This window comes from Paramisgurnus dabryanus, chromosome 18 (assembly GCF_030506205.2).
Source record: "Paramisgurnus dabryanus chromosome 18, PD_genome_1.1, whole genome shotgun sequence".
Lineage (NCBI taxonomy): Eukaryota > Metazoa > Chordata > Actinopteri > Cypriniformes > Cobitidae > Paramisgurnus > Paramisgurnus dabryanus.
Genome location: NC_133354.1, coordinates 11,408,962 through 11,436,052, shown reverse-complemented (window position 1 = coordinate 11,436,052; position 27,091 = coordinate 11,408,962). Strand labels below are relative to the sequence as shown.

The 27,091-nt window shown below is 37.3% G+C and overlaps 1 protein-coding gene across 1 annotated transcript in view; it reads left to right on the top strand.

Annotated features, from left to right (window-relative positions):
• Nucleotides 1-27,091, top strand: part of unc5da (unc-5 netrin receptor Da) — a 263,938-nt gene that overhangs the window by 232,895 nt on the left and 3,952 nt on the right. The window contains exons 12-16 of the mRNA XM_065244172.2: nt 11,157-11,328; nt 15,029-15,256; nt 19,749-19,898; nt 20,648-20,812; nt 24,285-24,463. Of these exons, the coding sequence (XP_065100244.1) occupies nt 11,157-11,328; nt 15,029-15,256; nt 19,749-19,898; nt 20,648-20,812; nt 24,285-24,463 (894 nt within the window). The remainder of the gene's footprint in view (nt 1-11,156; nt 11,329-15,028; nt 15,257-19,748; nt 19,899-20,647; nt 20,813-24,284; nt 24,464-27,091) is intronic.

The window sequence follows — 27,091 nt, the reverse complement described above, 5'->3', positions numbered from 1 at the left end:
ATTTTCATGTTGTTTTAAACACTGTATTACAGCTAATGCAGACTGAAGGTTTAAAGCTCCAGAAACACACAAAAATTGCATAAAAGTTTTGCCCAAAACAATCTTAAGTTTGCTCTTTCATAGTTTTGCTCCAGGGCTCGGAAATGCTCTATTAATTTGAATCAATCATGAAATTTGTGAGCCTCTCTTATTGGTTGATCTTGCGAGTTGTAATATCTACAAAGCTTTCCTGAATTTCACCCCTAAAACTGCACGGAAAATAGGGCCAAGCTGCTTTCCTCCTTCTTTCCAAAGCGCTTGGGTGCTCCTGTAGCGTCTGCTGTTGCCAAGCAACCTAAGCGTTGTCTGATCTTGTGCCAAGCACCAACCAGCTGAAAAAGAAATTGGCACCTATATACAGTTCATATTGAAATCTTGGCACATCTGAAACATTTGTGACTTTGACATTGAGATTTCATTTTCTTTTACAGAAGAAATATCTGAGACACAGTAGACTTAAGCAAGGAAGAATTATTTGCTCTCCATTTACTGTGCGTTCACACCAGACGCGGAAGAGCGGGCAAAAAGCATGCTATTTACGCGTAGTTGGACGCTTGAACATTTTGAGTTTACTTGCTTCATTCGCGCTTGAAAGTCGCGCATGAAATTCTAGTCATTCGAGACATTCACGTGTGAATTTGCATCATGGGAGGGGCATCAAATTGAGTAAACTTACCAGATTGTTTGACCTCCTCACTCACTTTCTCCAAACAAGATCCTTTTAATTCCTGTAAAAGTACGAAGATGTCTCGTGTAGCGATGATTATTGTCCTCCATTTTGTTTCTCTGCCTCCGCTCGCTTCCTGTAGTCATGTCACTGCTAGAGCAAGCTCCTGATTGGTTAACGTGGCGCACAAATCCCCCGAAGTTTAGATTTTTCAACGTTCCACGCAATCCGCGCCATTCACACTTACCGCGCCACTGCCTATTCGCATCTTTGCATCGACTTAACATGTAAATCACTCACGCTTGCCGCCCCTTCCGCGTCTGGTGTGAACGCAACATTAGTCTCATTAATGTTTAGGAGAAATATACAGTATTAAAGAGATTTCAATGGTGATTTGTCTTTCTCATGGGTTATTTGTCTTTCTTGCTACTTATCAAAAAGTAGTGCGAAAGAGTTTAAGCACAAAGTAAATCCTTTAAGTATTATATATCTCTGTAATTGTAGTATCACGCCCGAGTATAGCCCTGCCAATGAAAATAGTCTTTTTTTGCAAAATGCATTGTCCTGTTTACCTAAGAGTATTCAAAGCCAATACTTTAAAAGAAATAATACTCCCTACAATGGCCTTGTTAAAGTAAAACAGTGCTGTATTCAAGCATTTAAAAATTGAAATCTTCCAGACTGCTGTTTGCTTTTTTTTGTTGAGCCGCTTGGCTTTGGGATTAACCCTTCAAATATTTTCAACAAACTTCAAACTAAAGCTGTAAAACTAAAAAGTGTCACCCACAATTAGACAGATGACAGCTTTACGTTCTCTATCCCAGATTTGGGATGGTTTGGAAATCCCAGATTGATGGAGATCAGAGGTCACGCATGTTGCGAGACGCCTCAGCGTCCTTTCGCCGCTCTTAGATGAAAACCTCAATCTCAACAAACCACAGATGAAGATTCCTGCTAGCTTACGATAAGCTGAAAACTGTTTGCTTCTCCCATCTCTTGGCCAACACAACACCGAGCAGCCACCCGTCAGTCAAACGATAGACGCGCAGCCCATCTGTCAATCAAAGCCTACCCATTGACAGTCGTCAAGAGTGGCGGGGAGAAATTCAATCCACAACACTGAATTTAGACCACAAAGCATCTACAGCAGGTGAAGGGATCGAGAAGAGAGGCAGAAATCAATCCGCAGAACCTTTTAAATTTAGCCTCATGATCTCCAGAGTCCTCATAACTGCGGCTATAGAGAGAAGAGTCATGAAAAAAGATCAATCAGAGACTTTTTATTTGTTCGCTGTGATAGGATTGAGTTAGCTCAGACCTCTGGGCTGTTTGCGAAACTTAAAGCTCCTCCGTACGCTTCTCCGCGGATTTACTTGGATGTCACACAGACCATTTGTAGGGCTAGGAAATAATTCACGATGTGTTAATGAAAGTACACTCTGATTAATGAACGCTGCAGTTTCTCCGGTTATCATGCCGGACGGTGCGTTCAATAAATCAACCGGCAGAGTGTTTCCGTTGTTATTAACACTGCATCACAGGTGCCTATTTACATTTGATAAATCATGGGGAAATAAATAATGGGCGGAGCCTTGCCTGCTACAGTAGCTTGCTGTCACTTTAAGCAGGGCGAGGCACGCACTGCACCATTTGACGGCGTTAACACTAACAGTGAGTGGAGATTTTAAGCGACGTGAGGGACAATGACCATTGCGGTTGTGACGTGGGTGTGTGCGACGACAAAGCTAGCAATTAGCGTAAATGTAACAGAGAACATGTAATCAATCACTGGTAAGATATTGTAGCTAGGTTAAGGTGGGATGGATGATATAATAGTAACTGTGAACAATTTTTCCTCTCCTAAATTAGTTGTCCCTGGCCACATACAGGTATATCATTTCTAAGGAATTATGCATGGAGAGTCGCATCAAAATGGTTAGCATTCCGTGCGAGTTTAATTCATGCAATAATTATCATTCGTCTTTTTCGTAATATGATGCATCATGCACTGCTGCAGTGCAGTTTATATACAAATCATTTCCTCTCAGAATGTTAATTCAAAGCAGCATGAAAGCTGATTTCTTGTTCAAATACAATGTAATTTTATTTGTACCTTTTCTGTATTTTTATATTTTGCTCTTATCCACAAATAACATTAAAACCCCTTTTATTTACATTATGCAGACACATTTATCCAAGGCAACATTCAAGGTATATGTTTTATCAGTATGTTTTTTCTTTAGGACTGAACCCATGACCTTGGCAATTACTTCTGTATAGCTTAGTGGTACAGCATTGCGTTAGCAGCGCAAAAAGTCACTGGTTTAAACCCAGGGAACACACCTTGAAAAAATGTATACCTTGTAATGGATAAAAGCGTCTGCCGAATGCATATGTGGCGAGGTGATGCACCGGGAAGTGCATTACAAATAAACCAGACTAAAATCCGACTACGCCACCCGGACTTTACCGGGAAATTTAATCAAGGCACGAAGGTTCGGTTGCCAAATATGTGGGGCGAGGAGGACACAGACACAAAATAGAAAATATTAATATTTATTTTACACATTTTAAAAGGATCATTATCCCGGACACAAAGGGACAAACACAATAAATTATAAAGTGGGGGCTGCAGGCAGGGATCGTGTTTTCACCCCACACATTATACCACAGCAAAGTCAGTGAAACACTGCAAAATATCAACCAGTTGTGTAATCGATCCCCAGCTTACGTTTCCCACTTAATACAAAACAAATACAAAATCAAGACGCTCATTAACAATGAAATAATAAGCATTAATAGCCAAAACAAATAAACAAAAACAGTCAAATGATTTAATAAAAACAAATAACCAAACAAACAAACAAAACGACAGCTGAAAGTAATCAGTTCATGTCGAGCCACGGGGCAATCAGAGGAAAAACTCATGTGCTTTCACAACCCTCATAAATGGTCCCATAGCCGGAACACCGGACGACGTAATTCGCCCATAGTCACACAGACATGAATATCCGAAACTGGAGTGAATGAAACCCAGGCAAGGCAGCAGCGTGGTCATCTCTGACGATTTACATTCCGGCCCATTCAATTTGGTTGCGGACACCCTTAAGGTGTAATCTACATGTTACCTGCCAGGCACAGAACACTTCATTAAATTACTCAAACGAATAAGCAGCCTACTATATAAACGACTACATACCCAGGAGAATTGGTCCAGAAATTTACAACCACCGCCATACATCGCGATGAGGGAGCACACTTGACGACCATTATTCTGGCAGCAACAGATAACGTTCATTGCAGTTTTTTTCGATTGCTAAACGACAGTGGGCACAACTGGAGTCACATGTGCAAAACTCTAACTACAGTCTGCACAGCAGCAGTTCATGTGGACCAAACTCTAGTTCGTTTTTCATTGGTTAAACACAGTTTTCAAAACTTTACACACTTATCCCATGACTTTAATCACAACCTGCACAACACTGTGGATTTACAGCACTTTGTTCAAATGCTAACACACTGCTGTCAAAACTGTGAACCACACATTCAAAACAGAATTGATTTCAGCCTTGTGCCTTTCAAACACTGCTGATTGCAATTTCATATAAATATAAATTCCAATTTCATTTATATATTTCATTTATATATAATATTACTTTTTATATAAATATGATAGGTAGAGCTTAGAAAGACAAATTTTGGAAATGGAACAAGGAAGACGGGTTCGTGGAGGGAGAAGGGTGGCAGGTAGTGGCCTGATGCTAGAGAAAGGCAGGATTAGCTCCTCAATTATTTGTTTGAATTACAGTATGTACTTTTAGTTTCTACCTTTTTTCCTCATTACTATAATTCCATAAACTACTACAGACTATTGAAGCAAACTGCAAATTTCATTTACCTTAAAGAATTGTTCTGGTCAAAAAATTTCAATAAATCATGTGATAAATCAATCAATAAATACATCATTATTTGAAGAAAATATTACTTTGTATGAAGTCACTGAAATTGTTCAAACTGTAAAGATAAAAATTAGTAATTTCTGTATTGGTGTTTGATGTTAGTGTTTTTCCTCTCAGTGTGTTGTGAGTGACAGTGTGTGTTATCTCAGTGAGGGTTGTGTTTATTGTTTGGCTGAACTGAGCTGTTTTGAGTCATGTGTTAAGAGTTGTGCTCAGGTGACTTTTGGTATTGCAGGTTGTAGTTAGAGTTTTGCACATGTAGCTCCAGTTGTGCCCACTGACGTTTAGCAATCGAAAAAAACTGTATTAAAAACTTAGTAATCAACGCGGATTTCATACGTGTAGCCTACACCTACCGTTCATTCATAAAAACCCGCGTCGCCGGGAGGGCGGTACCACTGGATGACGCATCACATGCAAAGACAATTCAGGACTCTTATACCCTCTGAAGTATACTCTAATTGGTTGGCAGTTTTACCCTGCATCAACCAATAGCAAGGACACACGTCATCCTGCTACACATACATGTAAAATGTAATGTTTCTCACATGATCACATGGGTTTAGGAGTAATTGAAGCTTTTCTGTAAGTGTGACAAATACTCACATACTCCTGAGCGAGGAGCCAAGTCTGATCTATGAGGGATAATTGTTGATATTGATCAGGCCATAATCCCTGTGGCTCGAAATGCAATAAAGACACTTTTGTGGTGCTTCTCAAGGGACGGGTTTAGTTGATATTACAGTTGGTATGTGTGTGTGTGTGTGTGTGTGTGTGTGTGTGTGTGTGTGTGTGTGTGTGTGTGTGTGTGTGTGTGTGTGTGTGTGTCTGTCCGTGTGTGGAGAAAAGTGTCAAGGAATGACATAAAAATCATAAATATCTTTCTAAAATGTTTGTCTTTAAAAAGCCTCTTTATGTGAAATGAATAAAGGGCTTCCTTAGATTTACACAGACACATCAACATTGATGTTTCTTTAACTGTTTAATATGCTTCAGCAAATATGAAACATTTTGTTCCTTTTGATCTGCTTTTATTGTACCTGTGTGAACATTGTTGGGTTCGCGGGTGTGAAAAGTTTCATTAAAGCTGTAAAATGTCATCTCTCTCTCTTTCTCTCTCTCCAAAATGACACATGCTTAGCTGCCTCATCAGTGTTAATTGGCTTTTTCAGACACAAAAGAGTTCGGATGCAATGCCAATAGGTGCAAGGTGTTGGGCAAGAGCAAGTAATTACTTCATATAAATAAATCAACATGTGAAACAGTGCAGATGAAGTGAGAGAGATGTTCAGAAGCGTGTTAAGTGACTGGCCTCTTGACTCCGTACAGTGTCGACTGCTGTAATTGGATGACAGTTGCAGCACGCTTCATGCTTTGAATAAAAAAAACACTTAGATTTTTAAAAGCAACACTAGATAATAATACTTTCATGTTTGTGTGAAAGATCCTTTGTTATTAGTGGTGGTTGCTACGACAAGCATCATTATTTTTAATGCCCATATTTAGGTGTGTTTTTACTTTGTTAAACTTTGACCTGGTTGTGCCACAGGCGTACATCGACTTGGGCAGTTTATTTTCTTGTTTTTATTGTGTTTTATTAATATACGCTTTATTCAGTATTAATACATTTTGGTAATTTGTAAATTACACATCTGTGTTCCATTTCTAGATTTACTGTGTTTTATTTATTTATTTACAATAAAACAGAGCCGTGTCCCATGTACCCAACGATTCTGTATCACTGCACAGCACCCTTAGCAACGTAAACATGTGAAACATTCCGCGGAAGGACCAATTTAGTGCTGATACAGTTTTTTTGCTTTATTATTTGTATTTTGTCTTAAAACAGTGGTTCTCAAACTGGGGGATGCGAGATGGTGCTGAGGGGGGGCAGTTTTTATAAAATACATTCATTTTTCATAATTTCTGTGTAGTTAAACCTCAAAAAAATAAGGCCAACTTATTTTTCTAAATAAGACTTACCAACAGCACTACATTGTATAATTTATGTATAATATGAAATGTTTTGTTTAAAGGAAAACACCACAAATTTTCAATATTTGACTATGTTCTTACCCAAATTAGACGAATAAATACATACCTATCTTTTAAAAATGTGTGCACTTAATCTTTGTACAGCGCGTCGTAAATGTGTTAGCATTTAGCCTAGTCCCATTCATTCCTTAGGATCCAAACAGGGATGAATTTAGAAGCCGCCAAACACATTTATGTTTTCCCTATTTAACTCATTCCCCACCAGCAATTTTTTTTTAAAAGTTGCCTGACAGCATTTTTTGGTGATTTTTACAGTTTTTTGTTGTTGTTGTTGTACAAAATGCTTTCCAGGATTTTTTTTTTTCTAAAAATATATAAACATACAAATATAGGCTATCAAATGAAAGAACAGACCCTCTGCTCTCAAACATGTATATGTATTTTTTCTCTTCTTATAAACTCTATAATATGGGTATTTTTCTTAAAAAAAAAGGAAAATTAGCTAAATAAATTGCAATAATAAATTGAAATAATTGCATTTTTGTAAATTAATTTGTTAGAGATCAGATTCAGAATGATTATCAAAACATATAAAAAATTTAAAATGAGTAAATAATGTTTTGGCTTTAGTTTTTTTCATAAATTGGTTAAGTGCATCCATCTAGTGGATAATCACGGTATTGTAGATTAACATAAAAATTATTCAGAAACACTTTTTTGGCAATTGTTTTTTTCTTAATTGACGAGATAACTCGTCAATGGCAGTGAAAGAGTAACATACTGTTAAATGAGTAGTTACAGTATAGTAAGTATGGTGGCTCAAAATAAAACGTGATAATTTTTTTAAGCGGATAAAAAATGAGAACTATATTGTATGGCAAAGAGCATTTAGTGTTCAGCACTTTGACCTCGGGTGCAGTGTTTTCCTTTAGTTCAAATTTTAAGTTTTACAATGTTTATGTCATCAATTTTCTTTGGGCAGGCCAAAACGATGCATCGTACACAAGGGTAGCCGCACGCTGAAAAAGTTTGAGAATAAAGTACTCGAGGAAAGTGCTGTATCATGAAAAAGTCACAGCAGAGGGGGTTGCAGGTCTTCAGAGGTCCACTAAGATCCGAAAACCCGAAAAGACCAAACTATAGTGTGTGTGCATCGAGTTCTTTTAGGACGGTAGGTTAATTTTCATCGAGCCAGACCTGTCAATCAATTTTGAATACACACTGTAAGCATTACCTTGGTGTCATCGTCAGACAACAAATGAAAATAAACGCAGCAACGGGCTAAATTGGTTGCAAGACCGCAGGGGTTTCTTTCTGTCTGACTGGTGCATGTGAGGCTGCAGACTATGCTTGAGTTTAGCATACTTTTTTAAAGTGTAATTAAAGATATAATTATTACCAGCGTACCTCTAGTGTACTTTTTAGAAATACATTAAAAGTATGCTTGAGTTTAGCATACTTTTTTAAAGTGTAATTAAAGATATAATTATTACCAGCGTACCTCTAGTGTACTTTTTAGAAATACATTAAAAGTATGCTTGAGTTTAGCATACTTATAAAAAGTGTAATTAAAAATATATTTATTACCAGTGTACCTCTAGTGCACTTTTTAGAAATACATTAAAAGTATGCTTGAGTTTAATTACACTTTAAAAAAGTATGCTAAAGATATAATTATTACCAGCGTACCTCTAGTATACTTTTTAGAAATACATTAAAAGTATGCTTGAGTTTAGCATACTTATAAAAAGTGTAATTAAAGATATAATTATTACCAGCGTACCTCTAGTGCACTTTTTAGAAATACATTAAAAGTATGCATGAGTTTAGCATACTTATAAAAAGTGTAATTAAAGATATAATTATTAACAGCGTACCTCTAGTATACTTTTTAGAAATACATTAAAAGTATGCTTGAGTTTAGCATACTTATAAAAAGTGTAATTAAAGATATAATTATTACCAGCGTACCTCTAGTGCACTTTTTAGAAATACATTAAAAGTATGCATGAGTTTAGCATACTTATAAAAAGTGTAATTAAAGATATAATTATTAACAGCGTACCTCTAGTATACTTTTTAGAAATACATTAAAAGTATGCTTGAGTTTAGCATACTTATAAAAAGTGTAATTAAAGATATAATTATTACCAGCGTACCTCTAGTGCACTTTTTAGAAATACATTAAAAGTATGCATGAGTTTAGCATACTTTTTAAAATTGTAATTAAAGATATAATTATTACCAGCGTAACTCTAGTGCACTTTTTAGAAATGCATTAAAAGTATGCTTGAGTTTAGCATACTTATAAAAAGTGTAATTAAAGATATAATTTTTACCAGCTTACATCTAGTGCACTTTTTAGAAATACATTAAAAGTATGCTTGAGTTTAGCATACTTTTAAAAAGTGTAATTAAACATATATTTATTACCAGCTTAACTCTAGTGCACATTTTAGAAATAAATTAAAAGTATGCTTGAGTTTAGCATACTTTTAAAAAGTGTAATTAAGCATATATTTATTACCAACGTACTTGTAGTACACTTTTTTGAAATACATTTAAAAGCTATTTAACATATTTTTAATACACTTTAAATAAGCACGTTGGGAATACAAATGTACTAAAAACATATTACTTAAATTTTAAGTATATTTTTAATACATTTAATACTACTTTTTTTTCACCTGGGTGCACACACGTCTGTGCCGTTTACATTCAGGTCCAGTCTGGTTAAAAATAATTGCCGCTTGCTCGGGTCGGACTCTGGTAAAATTTTATCGGGTCATTTTTAGGTACTCCACACCTTTCAGCCACGATACAGCACAGACTCTCGTACATTATGCTTACGTGTAATTCCTTAAAAAATGAACATTCCCAAAAACTTGCAGTTTTTTGTGGTGGAAAAAGTGGATAAGTAAGAAAAAGTTTTTTGACTGAAAGATTAGGGAAACCAAAAATGTTTCTTCTATGATGAATCATTTATAGCAACTTTATTTTGAAGAGTGTATGTATCAGTATGTTTCTGGGCATCAAACTAACTACCTTTGCGCTGCTAACACACTTCTCTACCAGTGGAGCTACAGATGGGTTGTTCTTTTGTCAGGGCCATGCTGTAAATACTCAGGACACCTTAGCAATAACATACAACACCCCAGCAACATGACAGCATGTTTTTTGTACATATAGTCACATTTTTTTAGACAGCGTAAAAAATCTAGTTTAAATTTGCGTACAGTCCATTGATCACAAATGGTAAATCATCATGTTTCTCTTGACAGCAGGTGTCTGGTGTATGTAATCTGCTATGTCAATGTGTTAGTTCTTAGCGGTGCCACCCAGCCCAGCTCGATCCCCCCCTGCTGCAGATGACTAATCCTTGTTGAGGATCCACAGCAGTCATATCGATCGACGCTAACAGATCCAAACTGTCTCAATATGTCACCAGGCTCCTCAGAAAGCACTTCAAACAACACCATCGACCCAGTGAACTCTCACAAACACACACACACACACATTCAGTGATCCACACCCAATCAAGTTCAGCTGCCCTCTGAAATCACCACTTCCATCACAAAGTACAATATATCTGTATCAGTGCTGAGTCTGCAAGCTTATCTGTTGTGTTTGAGTTTCTAATGACCGCTGTGTGGCTACTTGGCATGACTTCATTGACAAATCTACCTGTCTGTCAAGGTATCTCAGTGGCTGGCGGCCATCTTTATTAACTCAACTAATTTCAACATTAGCATCTTCAGGCAAAATCGATGCTCTTGTTTTGACACCGAGGCAGATATTGAGCAGAGATTTCCCACGAGCACCGCACACGATTTGTTGCTTTGGTTTGCTCTCTTTAATAGCGGTTTACAAAAAGTAATTTGGGACATTTTTAGTTAAAATAAACAATTTAGATAACGTCTCTAGTAACCCTTATTATTCATTGTTTGTGTTGGAGCGAGTAACATCAGCAAAACATGGATGAAACATGGAATAAGTAACAATTAATGGATAACAGCAGGGCGCTTATATGATGAATATATCACAGGAGTGAAGCAGTATTGTCATGTCGCTCTCATGATACTTTGATGTCATATGTCAATCGTTCTGCTCAGCACCATATCCAGAAATAATATCGGAGCATCTAGCATACCACTGTGTTGTTTTTTCTATTAAACCATGCACACTGTGAGCTTACATCGTAATATAGTACCGGTTATAAAGCTTTATTTCATTACATCATCCATGAATTATGAGGCCTATCAGATCGATATCTATCGACAACTCCCATCATCACTCCACATTTTTTACCAGCAACATAAAGCTAAGCAAGTGTTTTTGTTTAGCATCCGAAAATGATTGTGCCTTTAATCCATAAAGAAATAAGGAATAACACAAACGATTAATCATCAGGCCTCAATGCTAGCAGCAACACAAAACAAATTACAAAGTGGCTTTTAGCCATATTAATTGTTCTCTCTCTCTGTTTCTCTCCTTAGTTCTTTGTCTGATGAAGGTCAGGAAATTCTGCTGAGTCCAGAGGTAACATATGGCCCACCTGGCCTGAGCCTTTCCTGTCCTGCTGCTCTGACGATAGCCCACTGTGCAGATGTGAGTTCAGAAGACTGGAGTATTAAGCTTAAGAGACAAACCCAGGACAACAGCTGGGAGGTAAGAGTGCACAGAGCAGACATACGTCATTGTGACCAAAAAGCACACTACCAAGTTTGTGCAATCCAGGCTAAAGTCTCATAATCTAATTATTATGGCGTCTGAACCATTATACGGTATGTGGGTGGGACATGGGTATATGTCTGTTCACTTAGGAGCACCGTCGGTAAAATTCATTCCACTTGAGGACTGCCCTAATAAATTAAACTCCATATCACTTTTTTAACTCTTTCCACGCCAGTGTTTTTTTTTTTTAAGGGGCCATGTCAGAATAATGTTTTTAAGATGTAAAATAAATCGTTGGTGACCCCAGAGTACACATGCAGTGAAAAAAATGATTCATTCAATTTACTCAATTTTTTAAGGTATGTGGTTGCAATCAATTTAATAAAGCTATATTTAAACAAAAAAAAAATAAGAATACAACACAAAACAAAAAGCTTTTGTTTAAATGTAGCTTAAATAAATTGATTGCAACCAGTTACCTGAAAAAATTGAGTAAATTGAATGAATCATTTTTTTCAGTGTTTTTGCTTAAAATACCATACAGGTAATTTTTTTTAACATGTTAAAATTGACACTTTGTGGATGTGAGCAAAAATGTGGCATTTTGGGTGTGTCCTTTAAAATGCAAATGAGCTGATGAAATTCAAACACTGATCGCAATGATGGTGGTTTGTTGCAATTGAAACTCAATTGTGCTGTCAAGTATTTTCTCTCTCTCTTGCTTTCTCTTTGCACTAAATGGCTGTGCTGTGATTGGATAGTACAGATTAAGGGGCGGTATTATTATAAAAAGATCTCCTTATGACATCATAAGGAGAGCCAAATTTAAATGAGCTATTTTTTCACATGCTTTAAGTTGCGGAGAATAGTTTACCAAAAGTAAGTTACTGGGTTGATCTTTGAGATTTTCATTCCATGGCCCCTTTAAAGTTGCCAGCCAGCGGCATCATTTTTTATAATTTTCACAAAAGTTTAGTGCCTTGCCGAAAATGTTATTCTTTAAATATATAAACATACAATATACCAAATGAAAGAACAGATCTTCTGCTTAAAAAAAATTCATCCTACCTTACCACTTCTTAAATATGAGTTTCTTCAAAAATACCAAAGCTTTTTTTAGCAAAAAGCTAAGATAATTGCATTTTTGTGAAGGACTTTTGATAGAGATCAGATTCAGAGTGATGATCAAAACATACACAGAGTTTGAACTGTTTCCCTAAGGTGATACTTCCAGGTTTTATAAGTTGGGTAACTTGCGCCACCTAATGGATAATAGTGGAAATACGGATTGCTGGAAAAACTCGTCATTGACAGGGAAGTGTTTTCTCTTAATTGACGAGTTAAATCGTCAATGGCTTGGAAAGAGTTAACTCCAGCCTTGACTTTCACACTGCTCCTCAAATCCATTCCACTTCCTGATTTAGAGGCCATATAATTCGAACTCCAATCTTTGACACGTCAAGGTTATATTTTCAAAGAATGTTCTTTATATTATGTTAAATTCTTTTATGTAGAAAACAGTTAATTACAAAACAATGACTCTAGCTGCGGTTTTTACAGGCTAGGTCACATATATTATTTCAAAAGACTTAATTCATCATATGGATAATTTAGATTTAGCAGGTCCTAGCAAGAGCTTCTAATAATTCTTCTACTAAAATAATTTTGTGTTCCACTGAGAAAATAGCATCATACAGCATTTACTGTACATTCTTCACCAGCTAACCTTGAACTAACACTTAATAAACAAAATGAATCATGTAGTTTAATGAAAAGAAGTGGTAACTAAAGGTGGTGGTAACCATAAAGAACATAATTGTCATATTGAATCGGATGTTGAAGGTTGCCGTTCTACTCTACATCTGAATCAATACTTATGTTCTCTTTATTGTAGACCGAGTTTACTAAACGTCGACTTCTATTGATGCGCTTTCCTCAGAACTCTGTGTGCTTTTTCTATTATCACAGTCCTTTTTTCTGCCTTGATATTTTAATCTTCTTTATAGTCTGAACATCATCAAAGTTGTGCATGAGCTCATTGATGCAAACTGACCCTGGGGAAACCAGCTCTGTTTGTTTTTGTGCAGTTGTGTGTGTGTGCGACCTGACATTTTTTTCAGACTATAATCAAGTGCAGACAGTCTAATTCAAACACACATCACAATACCAATCAACTCTTTTCTTTTGTGGAAGTGAGTCATTTTGACACTGTGTTAAAGACCCACAGACCTTTGACGGTTATGTTCGAAATAATGAGCTTTATTCCTCGCAGGCGTAATGCGAGAGACACGCAACAGGTAATGTCCCTACAGGATTGGGAATTGCACTGTTTTTGTGCGATTTTTTTTTGTGTGTGCGAGGCAGAAAAAAAATATTTTAATGTGCACCCACTTTGCTGCAACGAGTCTTCCTGTGCGATGGCGTGTTTCTGTCTGAAATATCAAGCGCTTCAGTTTTTTGAAAACTTCGGGTCGCTCCAGGGGGCAGAGTTATGCTTTGCTTTGGCTACATTCAGCCGCCGAAATGGAGACCCTGGACTCTGAATGCCTGCTGGCCGCTACAAACCCACTGTTCCTGACATTCAAATACCAGATGTATATAATAATATTCAAGCTGTGACTCCATCTGTAGCGCTATAAAGAAAGGGGAAGCATAATTTCAGCTAAAGATCTTCACCTCTTTACATTTGTGTATTTGCACTTTTCTGTTGACCCAGGAGTTTTAAAGTAAACCAGACTGTGACAATGATCTGGGTTGCCAAGTACACGCTAAAAAATGCTGGGTTATTTCAACCCACCATTGGGTCAAAAAGGGAAAAGCCCAGCCTGTTGGGTTGTAATTTAACCTAGCCACAATGATGGGTTGTTTTAACATTGTTGGGTCAAAAATAAACATTTTCTGGGTTAATTTCACCCAACTGGGGCTGGCCTCGTCCCTTTTTGACTCAACGCTGGGTTGAAAATAGCACTTTTTTGAGTGTAAGAAATAATAATTTGTACCAAGGAGGATGGATTGTACCAAGTATACAGTGGCAGCTGCTATTCCGAGGGGCGCAAATTCAAAATATGTGTTCGGAGTGTCATGTGTGTTGCTCGTGTTTGTTGCGTCATGTGAACCATGTGCATCACGTGTTTTGTCAAAATAAGTGCCTGCTTCACAGGCGTCAAAACCGTTTATGATAAAAGAGACTTTCACAAAATACACGCAAATCTCCCTTAACAGTAAACTCTGATTACGCATGAGATTATATGAGTATCTGGCGAACGCTAGCATCTCTTTTCTCATAAACCTTTTAGACGCATCTGCAGCAGGCACTTATTTTGACAAGACACGTGATGCACATGGTTCACATGACGCAACAAACACGAGCACTTATTTTATTTGAGCCATTGTTGCAGTGTTTGAGGAAAACTGCAATATTTTAAGGTATTACACATTTTAGTAGCCCTTCTTTGGACTTTCACCCCATCTCTCAACCTATGTATTCCAAAAACTTGCTAAAAAATTTATTTTATTACTTCCAATGTTATATAAACTTAAACATTGCTATTAATGTTAAAGGTATATTATATATACCTTTGCAAAAACTAGAATAATGTTTTAAAAATCTCATTAAACATGGAAACAATAAAAATGTGATATAAACAGGAGGTGATTTTGACTGTAAGTGGATGTGTTTTAATGTGTTTGACAGGAGGTGATGGCTGTGGATTCAGAGAGCACCTGTTGTTACTGCCTGTTGGACACTCAGTGCTGCCACCTGTTGGTGGAAAGAGCAGGGTGTTATGCTTTAGTTGGAGAGGCTCTCACACAGGCAGCTGGGAAGAGAATCCGACTGGCTGCGTTTGGAAACATGGAGCCAAACTTTCTCAACTATAGCATTCGAGTGTACTGTGTGGATGACACGCCCCACTCCTTTCAGGTGTGTACGAACTTTAATATTTTTAAGTAAAGTAAAATGTGCATATGTTATTTCCCTGCAGAAGACCAGCACAGGATTGACATGTATGTATTTGTTTTACTTTAAAGGAAAACACCAGAATTTTTCAATATTTTACTATGTTCTTACCTCAACTTAGACAAATTAATACATCCCTGTCTTTTTTCAATGCATGCACCTTTAATCTTTGTACAGCGCCTTTTGAATGTGTTAGCATTTAGCCTAACCCCATTCATTCCTATGGCTCCAAACAGGGATGAATTTAGAAGCCACCAAACACTTCCATGTTTTCCCTATTTAAAGACTGTTACATGAGTAGTTACACGAGTAAGTATGGTGGCACAAAATAAAACTTTAGTTTGGAGCTATAGGAATGAATGGGGCTAGGCTAAATGCTAACATATTCAAGAAGTGCTGTACAAAGATTAAAACTGCACGCATTGAAAAAAGATAGGTATGTATTAGGGCTGGGATAAACGATTATTTTTTTAACGATTAATCTAGCGATTATTTTTTCGATGCATCGATTAATCTAACGATTCATTTTGTCAGTCCGATTCGACTTCGATTCGATTCGATTCTCGATTATCACCCCATTAATTAACTAATAGCAAGTTATACATGTTGCTTTACATATCTGAATGTAAACATTTCAATATATCTTTATTGCTCTTAAAATTTCAAAATAAAAAAAGACTATACAAGTGCAAAATAATGCATTCTTAGACAGAGGTAGCATTCAATAAAGCATTTGCAGTGCATACTGTGCAGTTAAGTAACCGTATAAAAATCTCAAGTTCAAATTACTTTATTTTACATGCATTTATGAGCAAAACCTCTTCAGTGTGCCTTTTGATGGTCTGTGTAATTTTTATAACTAGATTTGTTTAATCCACATTGTTTTCGTGCTGTTCTAGTCCATTAAATGACAGATATAAACTTAAGATAGACTTATTATAGACTTAAGAAGCACATATATTATTAAATCTCTTTCTCTTAAGTTTATTAAGATAGATGAGGACTCATTTACTGCTGGACAGAGAGTGAATGAAAGCACAGTCTTCTGGCAACAGTGACATATTTCATTGCTTTCTGTTAAATTGCTCAAATGACTGTTTAAAACACACTTGGCATCACATTCATGATTTTATGGTAAAATGACACTTTTTCGCGTAAATCCACGAGCATTTAAACCATAAACAAAGCACTTTCACTTTAATTGAGCGTGAGCAGCGCAGCAGAACCACGCAGAAACGATTGCAGCACTGTTGCTACAGAGCCGCCCAAGTATTTGCGGCTGGCTCCGACCTCCGTTTATATCCGTTTCGAGCCGCGAGCTCGCGCTGCTTATGCGGCGGGGTGCATGCTTGTTAACATGGGCGCTGAGAAAACCACGCGCCGCGCGGCCGCAGCCACTGCTCACCCTGTGTGAAACCGGCGTGGACTGAAGCAACTCGCGTTGCTACTACTGCGCCGCCTTTTTGGGTCTGACGAATCGACGCGCATATTTTGCGTCGACGTATTTTTTGCGTCGACGTCGTCGATTACGTCGACGCGTTGTCCCAGCCCTAGTATGTATTAATTCATTCAAGTTGAGGTAAGAACATAGTAAAATATTGGAAAAAACTGTGGTGTTTTCCTTTAAAGTGCAATTTTAATTTGCGGTAGTGTTTTGTGAGCTTGAACCATCAATCAAATGTGTGTTCTCTGGGTTCAAACCCATGACCTTTTGCGCTGCTAACGCAATGCTCTTCCACTAAGCCATACAGGTTGTACTGGTGAAATATTGCACCTATTCTAAAAACCATCAAACAAGCATCCTCCCACATATATATTTATTTTCTTCAGACTGCTTTTCACCAGGTTTCTTAAATGTCATGCGATATTTCTTCTTTACACTGCATATGGCATTAGATAGATATCCACGGTTTATGGGATATTTGCATTCATGAGGTGACATGTTATGGCTGGGCGTCATGCACTGTGGGTACTCTGGTTTTACGCTTCACTGAAAGTCAACTGGACTCTCATTCTCACATCTATTGGCTCACTGATGAAATGGCTTCTTAAATTACAGACACGGTCAGCCAATTCCCCTGTCGCACGATTCCTTCCCCGTGTTTAGTACGCGACTGAATATTTTCCAAGTGCTAATTAAAAGTGATTTACATTCTGTTAAGCGTAACGTCTAGCCGAGCGGACGCAGCTTGAGAAAGTCTTTCTTCATTTCTTCAGCGCACACACACAGAGTTTTCATCAGCTCTGTCCTTCTTCAAAAGTTCATTTTTGTATTGATGTCGTTTATGTTAAATGTTTGGCATGGATATTTTCTCATTGTGGTTATTGGGCAATAAAGATGTGTTTATGTTGTATCGAAGCAGAAAGATGTACAAAAATGTTATAATGATTTTCACAAAAGCAGTCAAGAGTTTGTGTGTTGGTTTACTTAGCTATAGTATATCACGTGAAGTTAGTAATATCTGACAAGACTTCGAACAAGTTTGGAAAGATTATGGTTTGTATGTACTTGTTTACATACAGTAGCAAAGCATAGACTATAAAAATGCTGGGTTGTTTATTTTTTAACCAGTGTTGGGTCAGAAAGGGACAAACTCAGCCAATGAACATTTATATATATTTTTTATTTATATGGGTTACAACCAAGCATAGGGTGATTACAACCCAATGGGTTTGGTTTATCCTTATTTTTATAATGCAATAAAAATATTATTAGATAAGTAAAAAAACAATAGAAGTCTATAAAAGGTTTCCACCAGAAGAAACAAACCTGCACTGCAAAAAATGATTTTCAAGAAAAAAATCTTAGTATTTTTGTCATTTTCAGTAAAAATATCTAAAAATATCATAAAACAAGAAATAAAATCTGCCAATGGGGTAAGCAAAACAATCTTGAAAATTAAAGAAAAATTCAAATTAAATTTGCTTACTGCATTGGCCGATTTTTTTTGCTTGTTTTATGCACAAAATCACTTAAATTACATATTTTTGGTCTAAAAACTAGACTTATTTTCTTGGGTCGTTTTGCTCATCAAGAAAAGCATCTTAATTTAAGAATTTTTTGATATTTTTACCGAAAACAAGACAAAAATGCTAAGATATTTTTCTTGAAAATCATTTTTTGCAGTGTGTGCTTGTGCGTGTGTGTGTGTGTGTGTGTGTGTGTGACAGCTCTTGGCTCTGTGAAGTCGGCTTCTCAAACAAGACACGCTCACGACTGAACGGTCAAAGATTGCATTTCTCCACACCACAGCACTCTTTCTTTCTCGTTGTGTTTACCTACACGTTCACAACCCGTTTTTTCTTTCTTTGTACCCCTCCTTTGTTGTCAGAGTTGTTTGCATTTCACAAAACAGCAAATGAATTCCTCCCTGGAAACTGAACGAATTCAGGCCAGGATCGATCAGCAGCCATCACAGCGAGAGACTATTTTTCTGTCTTTTGTGACCGAGGTAGAGAAGGAGAGGGAGACCTAATGCTCTTAATGCTGCGGTGCCGATGTCAACAATTCCCGCAGAATAGATGCAAAGTGCACAAAATCACCAGTGCCTTTCATCAGCGCAGATTCTGTCCATCCAATGGCTTTTTTGCATGCCTTTGTGTTTGTGTATGGTGTGTGGGAAAGGTAGGCGACTTTCATTGTATTCGACTGTGATGGTAATTGATGGCATTGTGCCTTGTGATTTATTAGTTGTTTTGTTGCCGGATTTTGTTTTGTTTTTAATTTTTTGGCCCAGGGTGTTATTGTAATTCCATTCTTGTTGATGAAAAATGCAATGCTGGCATTTTTCCGACCTGCATTTGGACTGGGGGTTGAAAACGTCAAACTCGTGGAGAGATTTTTAATCACTTTATGCTTCATCTTCTCAGGTTACGAAGATTAAAGGTTTCGGCAAAAGCGGAATATAGCTGTTGTGTAGCGTGGGAAGGGTTTATTTCTAGCTGAATAATTTAAACATGAGCTATCAGTTGAGTTGTGTTCTCAGTGCAGAATATTTTTAATGTGTCGAACGTTTTTATGTAACTGTATGAGCATTTGTTGTTGTCTCTTCAAATAAGTGCACACTTTCTATCAATTATTCAATATTTCAAACATCCTTCTTGGATATGAAATAGTTTAACGTCAAAAGTTGCTCTTTTTTTTCAATAAACTTGCGTCAAAACTACTTAGAAGACTATCTAAGGCTGCATTGAAAAGTAACGCGTCTGCTGCCGTGTTGGATAAACAAAACTGCTTCGGTGTGTCCCATAGACCTCGTCATCGTCTTGCTGCCCCCTCCCCATTCTCTGTGATTGGTTCCCAATTCAAGGGAAAAATTGGTCCATAGTTTCCATGCTAGACTTGCAGCGTAAATAAATTTGCACGCAAGGCAGCATGGGGAAACCCAGGCTACATTGGCACCTAAACTGTCTAAACCTTATATCTCTATTTGTTTTCCCTTTCTGTTCCTCACAGGAGGTGGTATCAGTGGAGCGAGGTCGAGGTGGCCGCCTCCTGGAGGAACCCAAGACCCTGCTCTTCAGAGCGAACTCTTTTAGTCTACAGGTCTCCATCCAGGACATCCCACAGTTCCTCTGGAGCATCAAACCTTTCACCACCTGCCAGGTGCTGTTCTCATAAATATGGATACCTACTCTGTATGAATATGCATAAGTTTTGTTAATATGCATATGAGGTCGAATATTAATGAGATGTCAAATTCAAGTGTTCATTTGACTGGTTGTATGAATATTAATAAAGCACTGTTTAAGGTAGTTAATCCAGAGGCCAGGGTTAAAATATGGCGTTTGTTTCCATAGATGGCAAGATTTTTGTGTGTGGGTTTGAATTGGTCCAATCTCTGTCAATAATACATTTTTTTTATAGAAAAGTGGCTCTAGCTAACAAAAGCATCACCATTACTATTGTTAATACATACATTTTACCAAGTGTTAAAATTCAGTGCACGTTTGTGAAGCATCTTTGCATTGTTGCAATTGTACGTTTTTTAGAAAATCAAGAAATTTGCTTTTATGTCAATGCCAAGACACTTTTGTATTAAAAGAGAGCTGTTTTTTTTTTCTTTCTTTTTTGCATGACATTTTTTTTTTTAAATAATGTTTTATTTACTCACTGTTCCTTTTGTTAAAAAGCTATATAAGATCTGACACATTTTTATCCAAACCCTAACCATGGCAAGCCATGTTTTGTCACACTAGGCTGTGCTTTGGCAGGGCTATCAGTTATATGACACTAAGTAAATTAGCTTCAGTGGCTCCAGCAGAAGAATAACAATAGAGATGAGAGAGAAGAGAAGAAGAGATCAGACACTTTCTTCATATCCTGTTTTCGTGTGTTCGTCTTGTATTGGGCAGGAATTCTCGTTCTCTCAGGTGTGGTGTAGTAACCAGACTCCTCTGCAGTGTGCCTTTTCTCTGGAGCGCTACAGTCCAGCAGCCAATCAGCTCTCCTGTAAGATCAGTGTTCGGCAGGTCAAAGGTCATGAGCAGATCCTACAGGTCTACACCACCATTGCCGAGGTGCGGAGAATGAATCATGTATTGCATCTAGGGATGTCAGTCGATTATATCAACACTGTAAAAAAGTATTTCAGATTACTTTAAGAAAAAAGTTTATTAAAGTCAAAACTTTAATAAAGTAGGTTGGATTGACTTGCATAATTTAGTTGTTTAAACTTCATGCTGCATTTTTTACAGTGTAGTTATTTCATAATTGTTTTGTACCTTCGGTTCCAAGAAAAATAAATAGGTACAGGTGTAATTATAAGGTTTGCAAATTTGTCTGGATGACACTGATAGTGTATATTTATGCAACGGCGCCCGCACGGAAAAACAAAACCTTTGTGCAATTGCACAATAAATCAATAGTAAAACAACTTTCCCTACACTTCATGGACTTTATATTACATTTGTAAAGTTATTGCCGCCTGCCAGCAGTCTTATTTATATTTACATTTATGCATTAACCAGATGCTTTTATCCAAAGCAACTTACAGTGCATTACAAACAAGCTATACATTTTTATCAGTACTGTGTTCCCTGGGATCGAACCCACAAATGTTTGCACTGCTATACACAGTCCTTCAGGGATTTACAATGATATTTACAAATTATATATTTATTTATTTATTTATTTATATACAAACATAATGTGTCTAAAAAAATACAAAAAAAATCTGATCTTTCATGTCTTTATTGAGAACTACCCAAAAACTCATAGTGCTTGTGAAAAAAGTTTGTGAACCCTTGAGTTAATGACCTCAAAAAGGCTAATTGGAGTCAGGTTTTAGCATACCTGGAGTCTTGTTAAGATAATACGTTTGGAGGTGTGGACTACAGCTACTTTGACTGATAAAAAACCTCTTAAAGGAATAGTCTACTCATTTTCAATATTAAACTATGTTATTACCTTAACTAAGAATTGTTGATACATCCCTCTATCATCTGTGTGCGTGCACGTAAGCGCTGGAGCGCGCTGCGACACTTCGATAGCATTTAGCTTAGCCCCATTCATTCAATGGTACCACTCAGAGATAAAGTTAGAAGTGACCAAACACATCAACGTTTTTCCTATTTAAGACGAGTAGTTATACGAGCAAGTTTGGTGGTACAAAATAAAATGTAGCGCTTTTCTAAGCGGATATAAAGTACTTAGTACTTCGACTCGCCTGAAAAGTCCGCTCCCTTCTCCCTCTCATAATGGGAGAGGGAGGGTGTTACTGCGCCGAGTCGAAGTACTCCCAAAAGTGCTATTACGCCATAAAATATAGTTACTCTTTTAAATCCGCTTAGATAAGCGCTACGTTTTATTTTGTACCACCAAACTTGCTCGTATAACTACTCGTCTTCAATAGGAAAAACGTTGATGTGTTTGGTCACTTCTAACTTTATCTCTGTTTGATTCCATTGAATGAATGGGGCTAAGCTAAATGCTATTGAAGTGTCGCAGCGCGCTCCAGCGCTTATGTGCACGCACACAGATGATAGAGGGATGTATCAACAATTCTTAGTTAAGGTAATAACATAGTTTAATATTGAAAATGAGTAGACTATTCCTCTAACCTTTTTGGAGTTTGCTCTGCACAAGAAGAACGCGCTTATGTGAGCCATGCCTCGCCAAAAAGAGCTTTCAGAGGAGATACTGTCAAGAATTGTTGCTTTAAATAAAGCTGGAAAGGGTTTCAAAGTTATTTAAAAAAATTACCAGTCTACAGTCTACAAACAATCTACAAATGGAGACGCTTTGGGACTGTTGCTACTCTACCAAGATGTGAGTGCCCAGTCAAAATGAAACCAAGAGCATAACGAATACTCATCAATGGGGTAATGAAACAACCCTGCATGACAGCCAAAGATTTGAGGCATAATTGAAAACTTGCTAACATCTCTGTTCATGAGTCTACAATACATAAAACACTGAACAAGCAGGGTATCCATGGAAGGACACTATAAAGGAAGCCACTGCTTACTAAAAAGAACATTGCTGCACGCCTGAAGTTTGCAAAAGAGCACATTGACACTCCACAGCGCTATTGGCAAAATGTTTTGTGGACTGATGAAACTAAGATTGAACTGGCGTAGAAAGGACACAGCATATCATCAAAACATCATCCTAACTGTAGTATGGTGAAGGAAACATCATGATTTGGGCCTGCTTTGCAGTCATTGAAGAGAAGATGAATTCCCAACTATATCAGACAATTCTTCAGGATAATGTGAGAATGTCTGTACGTCAGCTGAAACTGTGTAGAAGGTGGGTGATGCAACAGGACAATGACCCAAAACACAGGAGCAAGTCCACAACAGAATGGCTTCAGAAAAACGAAATCCACCTTTTGGAGTGGCCAAGTCAGAGCCCAGACCTCAACCCAATAGAGATGCTATGGATTGACTTGAAGAGGACCAGACAAGACATCTAAAGAATATAACAGAGCTAAAGCAGTTCTGTCAGACAGAATGAGCTAAAATTCCTCCTCAACGATGTGCAGGTCTGATCCTACAGGAAGCGCTTGGTTGAGGTTTTTGCTGCCAAGGGGAGATCAACCAGTTATTAATTCTAAGTGTTCACTTACTTTTTCCATTTTGTTAAATTAGCATGTTTAATAAAGACATGAAAAATCAAAATTTGTGTAATTATTTTAAAACACATTCTGTTTGTAAATACCCTTGACTTAGATGAAGATCAGATTGCATTTTATGACAAATTTATTCAGAAAACCCAAATTCCAAAAGGTTCACATACTTTTTCTTGCCACTGTTTATAAGTATCTACTGTATGTTTCTGTATATCTCAGTGGTAGAGCATTGCTTTAGTAGAGCAAAAGGTCATGGGTTCAAACCCAGGGAACACACACACATACTAATAAAACAAACGTGTACCTTGTAAGTGGCTTTGGATAAAAGTGTCTGCCAAATAAAGAAACGTTTAAACTGTGTTAGCTAAATAGTAATTGCGATATTATAAAGACAGCACATTGTCTACAAACCTAAAAAATTGGTTAAGAAGATTTTTCCTTTGTCCTCTTGAAATTTTATCGCACACTAGTTTAAAAACCCCTGCTCTACCAAATGTGCTTCAGGAACACATTAGTTTCTATAATGGTGTTTTTTTTAAATACCACGGATGATATTTTACTGTTTGACCTTAAATTCAAGCATGCGCTTGACGTTACTTAATTTTAAACGTTCGATCTGGCTAAATTACCCGTAAGGAGGATCTTTTCCCATCGTTTACTGTTAAATGATTCCCTGTGTGCTTGCCTCGATCGGTTTCAATCAGATTTGTTTTCAGTAATTGCACGGAACGCCATTAAATGGCTATAATGTCGATTTGTATTTAATATGCGTTAATGGTGTTAACCATATTTAATTTATCAAACATGTTAATGCATTAACTTTGACAGCCCTAATTGTAACACGCACACCAAATATTGATGATCCAATTGTAATACACTGACCCCTAATCTGTCACTGCAATGCTTTGTTCCTTCAGAGTGAAAAAGACACAGTGCCATTCTTCACACAGTCAGACTGTACCATCACCTCCCAGACGGGGTCCAGGGCCTTTAAAATCCCCCTGTCCATACGGCAGCGGATCTGTGCGACATTTGACACGGCCAACGCCAAGGGCAAAGACTGGCAGCTTTTAGCACAGAAACTGCACATAGACAGGTGAGAGAAACAGGAACACGCTTTGCCTATAACCAAACATACGGACGACCGTTACAGGGCTTTAACATATGGAAGCCCCCACATCTAATTTGCTTTGTATCCTTGGGCCCAGTTACAGCCAGAAGGTTACATTAACCACGGGCAGAGCCACAGGCGTCAAAGGTTGTGGTGTAATGAGATAGCACTGATCTCTACATCATGCACCCTGCACACCTCAGGGCTCAAACGGAGACATGGATTTAATTATGGATGTAGATCTCCGCATTACAGCAATGCAGACATTTATGTACGGTTTCAATCTGTCGGTGTCTGAATCATTCAGATCTTTTCCTCATTAAGCTACTGGTGCAAAAAAACATCTTTGGTCTTCTGCTCGGCTTGATCTTGCTTGCACTTTTCTTATCCTCACTTATTACAAATGTCACAAACAAACCGAAATGTCAGAAATGTCTGGTCTGTTTTCAACTCGCATGTTTGTTTGGTTCAGAACTTTCTTGCGTTATGTGGGTTTACATTTGTAAGATTTTCTGCATGAAAGACAGAGTTGTTTTTGAAATGAGGCAGGGAGAGTTGGGAAGAAGGATTTAGGGGAATTTTCTAGCTGGTCAGAGCCTCAGGCAGTGTGTAATGAGAATGTCTCCTCCTTGTTAAGCGGATTTCTGCAATTACCTTTGGAAGATGTTCATGCTGCTCTAAGCAGCACACGGGCCAAATTACCCAGCTCGAGTTAATGTAGCACAACACTGCCCCCTGTTGGACACCAAACAGCTGTTAAAATCATAAGCATTATTTACATTGCCCCATTACTTCTGCGGGTTTATCGTTGTCTGCCTAATGATGATGGTTAATGTTCTGCTATTTTGTGTCTTGTATGCTGGTATCCTTTCCTGGCAGTTTAAATAACCAGCAAGATATCCGCAATAAACCAGCATCATTAGAGAAAGCATGCTGGTCAGGCTGCTTTACGAGTGCCCTATAGCTGTTGTCAGGCCCTCATGTACACAGTATTTTCAAAACCGTATCTTTTTCGATGCGGTTTGGCCATTCTTCAACTCACAATCACAGTATCAGGTGACTGAAACCGAACTTAAAACTCCTGCCAGGATAAAGATGTCGTGTAGCCGGTGAAACCTGAGTTTTTGGCCTGTGACGTGATTGATTAACATGGCTTTACGGTTAGAGATATATCGCCATCTGTTGGTTTGTCGTGTTATTGACAGCGCTTCATACCGGGTTTTTGCACGTTCGTGTGGACACAGAGATTTTTTTAACTAGAGGATAAAACTTTCTTTATATAAATGCCCATGTACGTATTTTGGGTAGCAATTGTTGTTGTTTTTAATTTCCAATGTTTGCCCATAATACAGTTTTTAATGGAGAAATTTGCACACCTACTTTTTTCCATGTTTTCTATTCTGTTTGTTAAAAACGTCACCCCCACATTTTCAAATATCATTTTAAATATATTTCAAAATATACAAAAAATGGCCAAAAAAATATATGTGCGGAATATATTTACAAAAATAATATATTTTTCACCAATATATTTTTGGGCCATTTTTGTTTATTTTAAAAAAATAAATATATATTTTAAAGCATTTAAAAAATATTTTCTACAAAATGCATTTAGCATATATTTAAAACATATTTTTGGGCTATTTTTTGTATATTTTACAAAATAAAGATATATTTAAAGCATTTAAAAATATATTTAATTAAGCCTTATTTTCTACAAAATGTATTTAGCATATATTTAAAACATATTTTTTGGAATGTATGATTTTTTTTTTTGCCCTATACATGGATATCAGCTGACGTCACTCACTTGTCTTCCGCCATTTTAAGGACTTGAAGTGGTCGCAAAAGAACTAGAAGCTATGCCTTCAATATGCTGTGAGCATCAAAATCGCTATTTTAACAACACTAAGAAGGCTCAACACAACATGATATTTTGCTCGAAGTATCGTCTATGTCTCTACACGTGAACTCGAGCATTGAGAACATTGTTTGTGAACAGAGAGTTAACTAAAAAGAAGGTTTTGAACAACTGACTTTGGATGATTTGGCGTCCGCTCGCCGCCTTCTTCCCAGTCAAGATGTATCGATCTCCAATTGCGACGTAAGGAGGGAGGATTGTAAAGATTGATATCTCCTAAAGCATAGTTCCATAAAAATGCATGGATAAGTCGTTGTTTTGTCGCAAGTGAAAAACAATATTGACCTTCAGGTTGAAAAAGGAGCCTCATATGATATTCATTCATTCCCCTTCGGAAATCGATTATTTACGTCTGGCAGAGATGACAAGCGGACACCATAACAGCCAAAGTCAGTTGTACAAAACCTTTATTTTTAGTAAACTCTGTGTACACAAACAATGTTCTCAATGCTCGCGTTCATGTGTAGAGATCCAGGTGATACTTCGAGCAAAGTTTCATGTTGTGTCGCGCCTTCTTATGTTGTAAAATAGTGGTAGTTCGGTAGCAGCGGACAGCGGCTGGAAGAACGCATCAGGGATCGAGAAGGCATCACACCCTAACCAAGATATATTTTTTTAAAGTAGCGTTTATTTTCATGACAGTCGAGATGCGACATGTTGTCTTTCGTAGCCTTCCCATATCAGTAAGAATC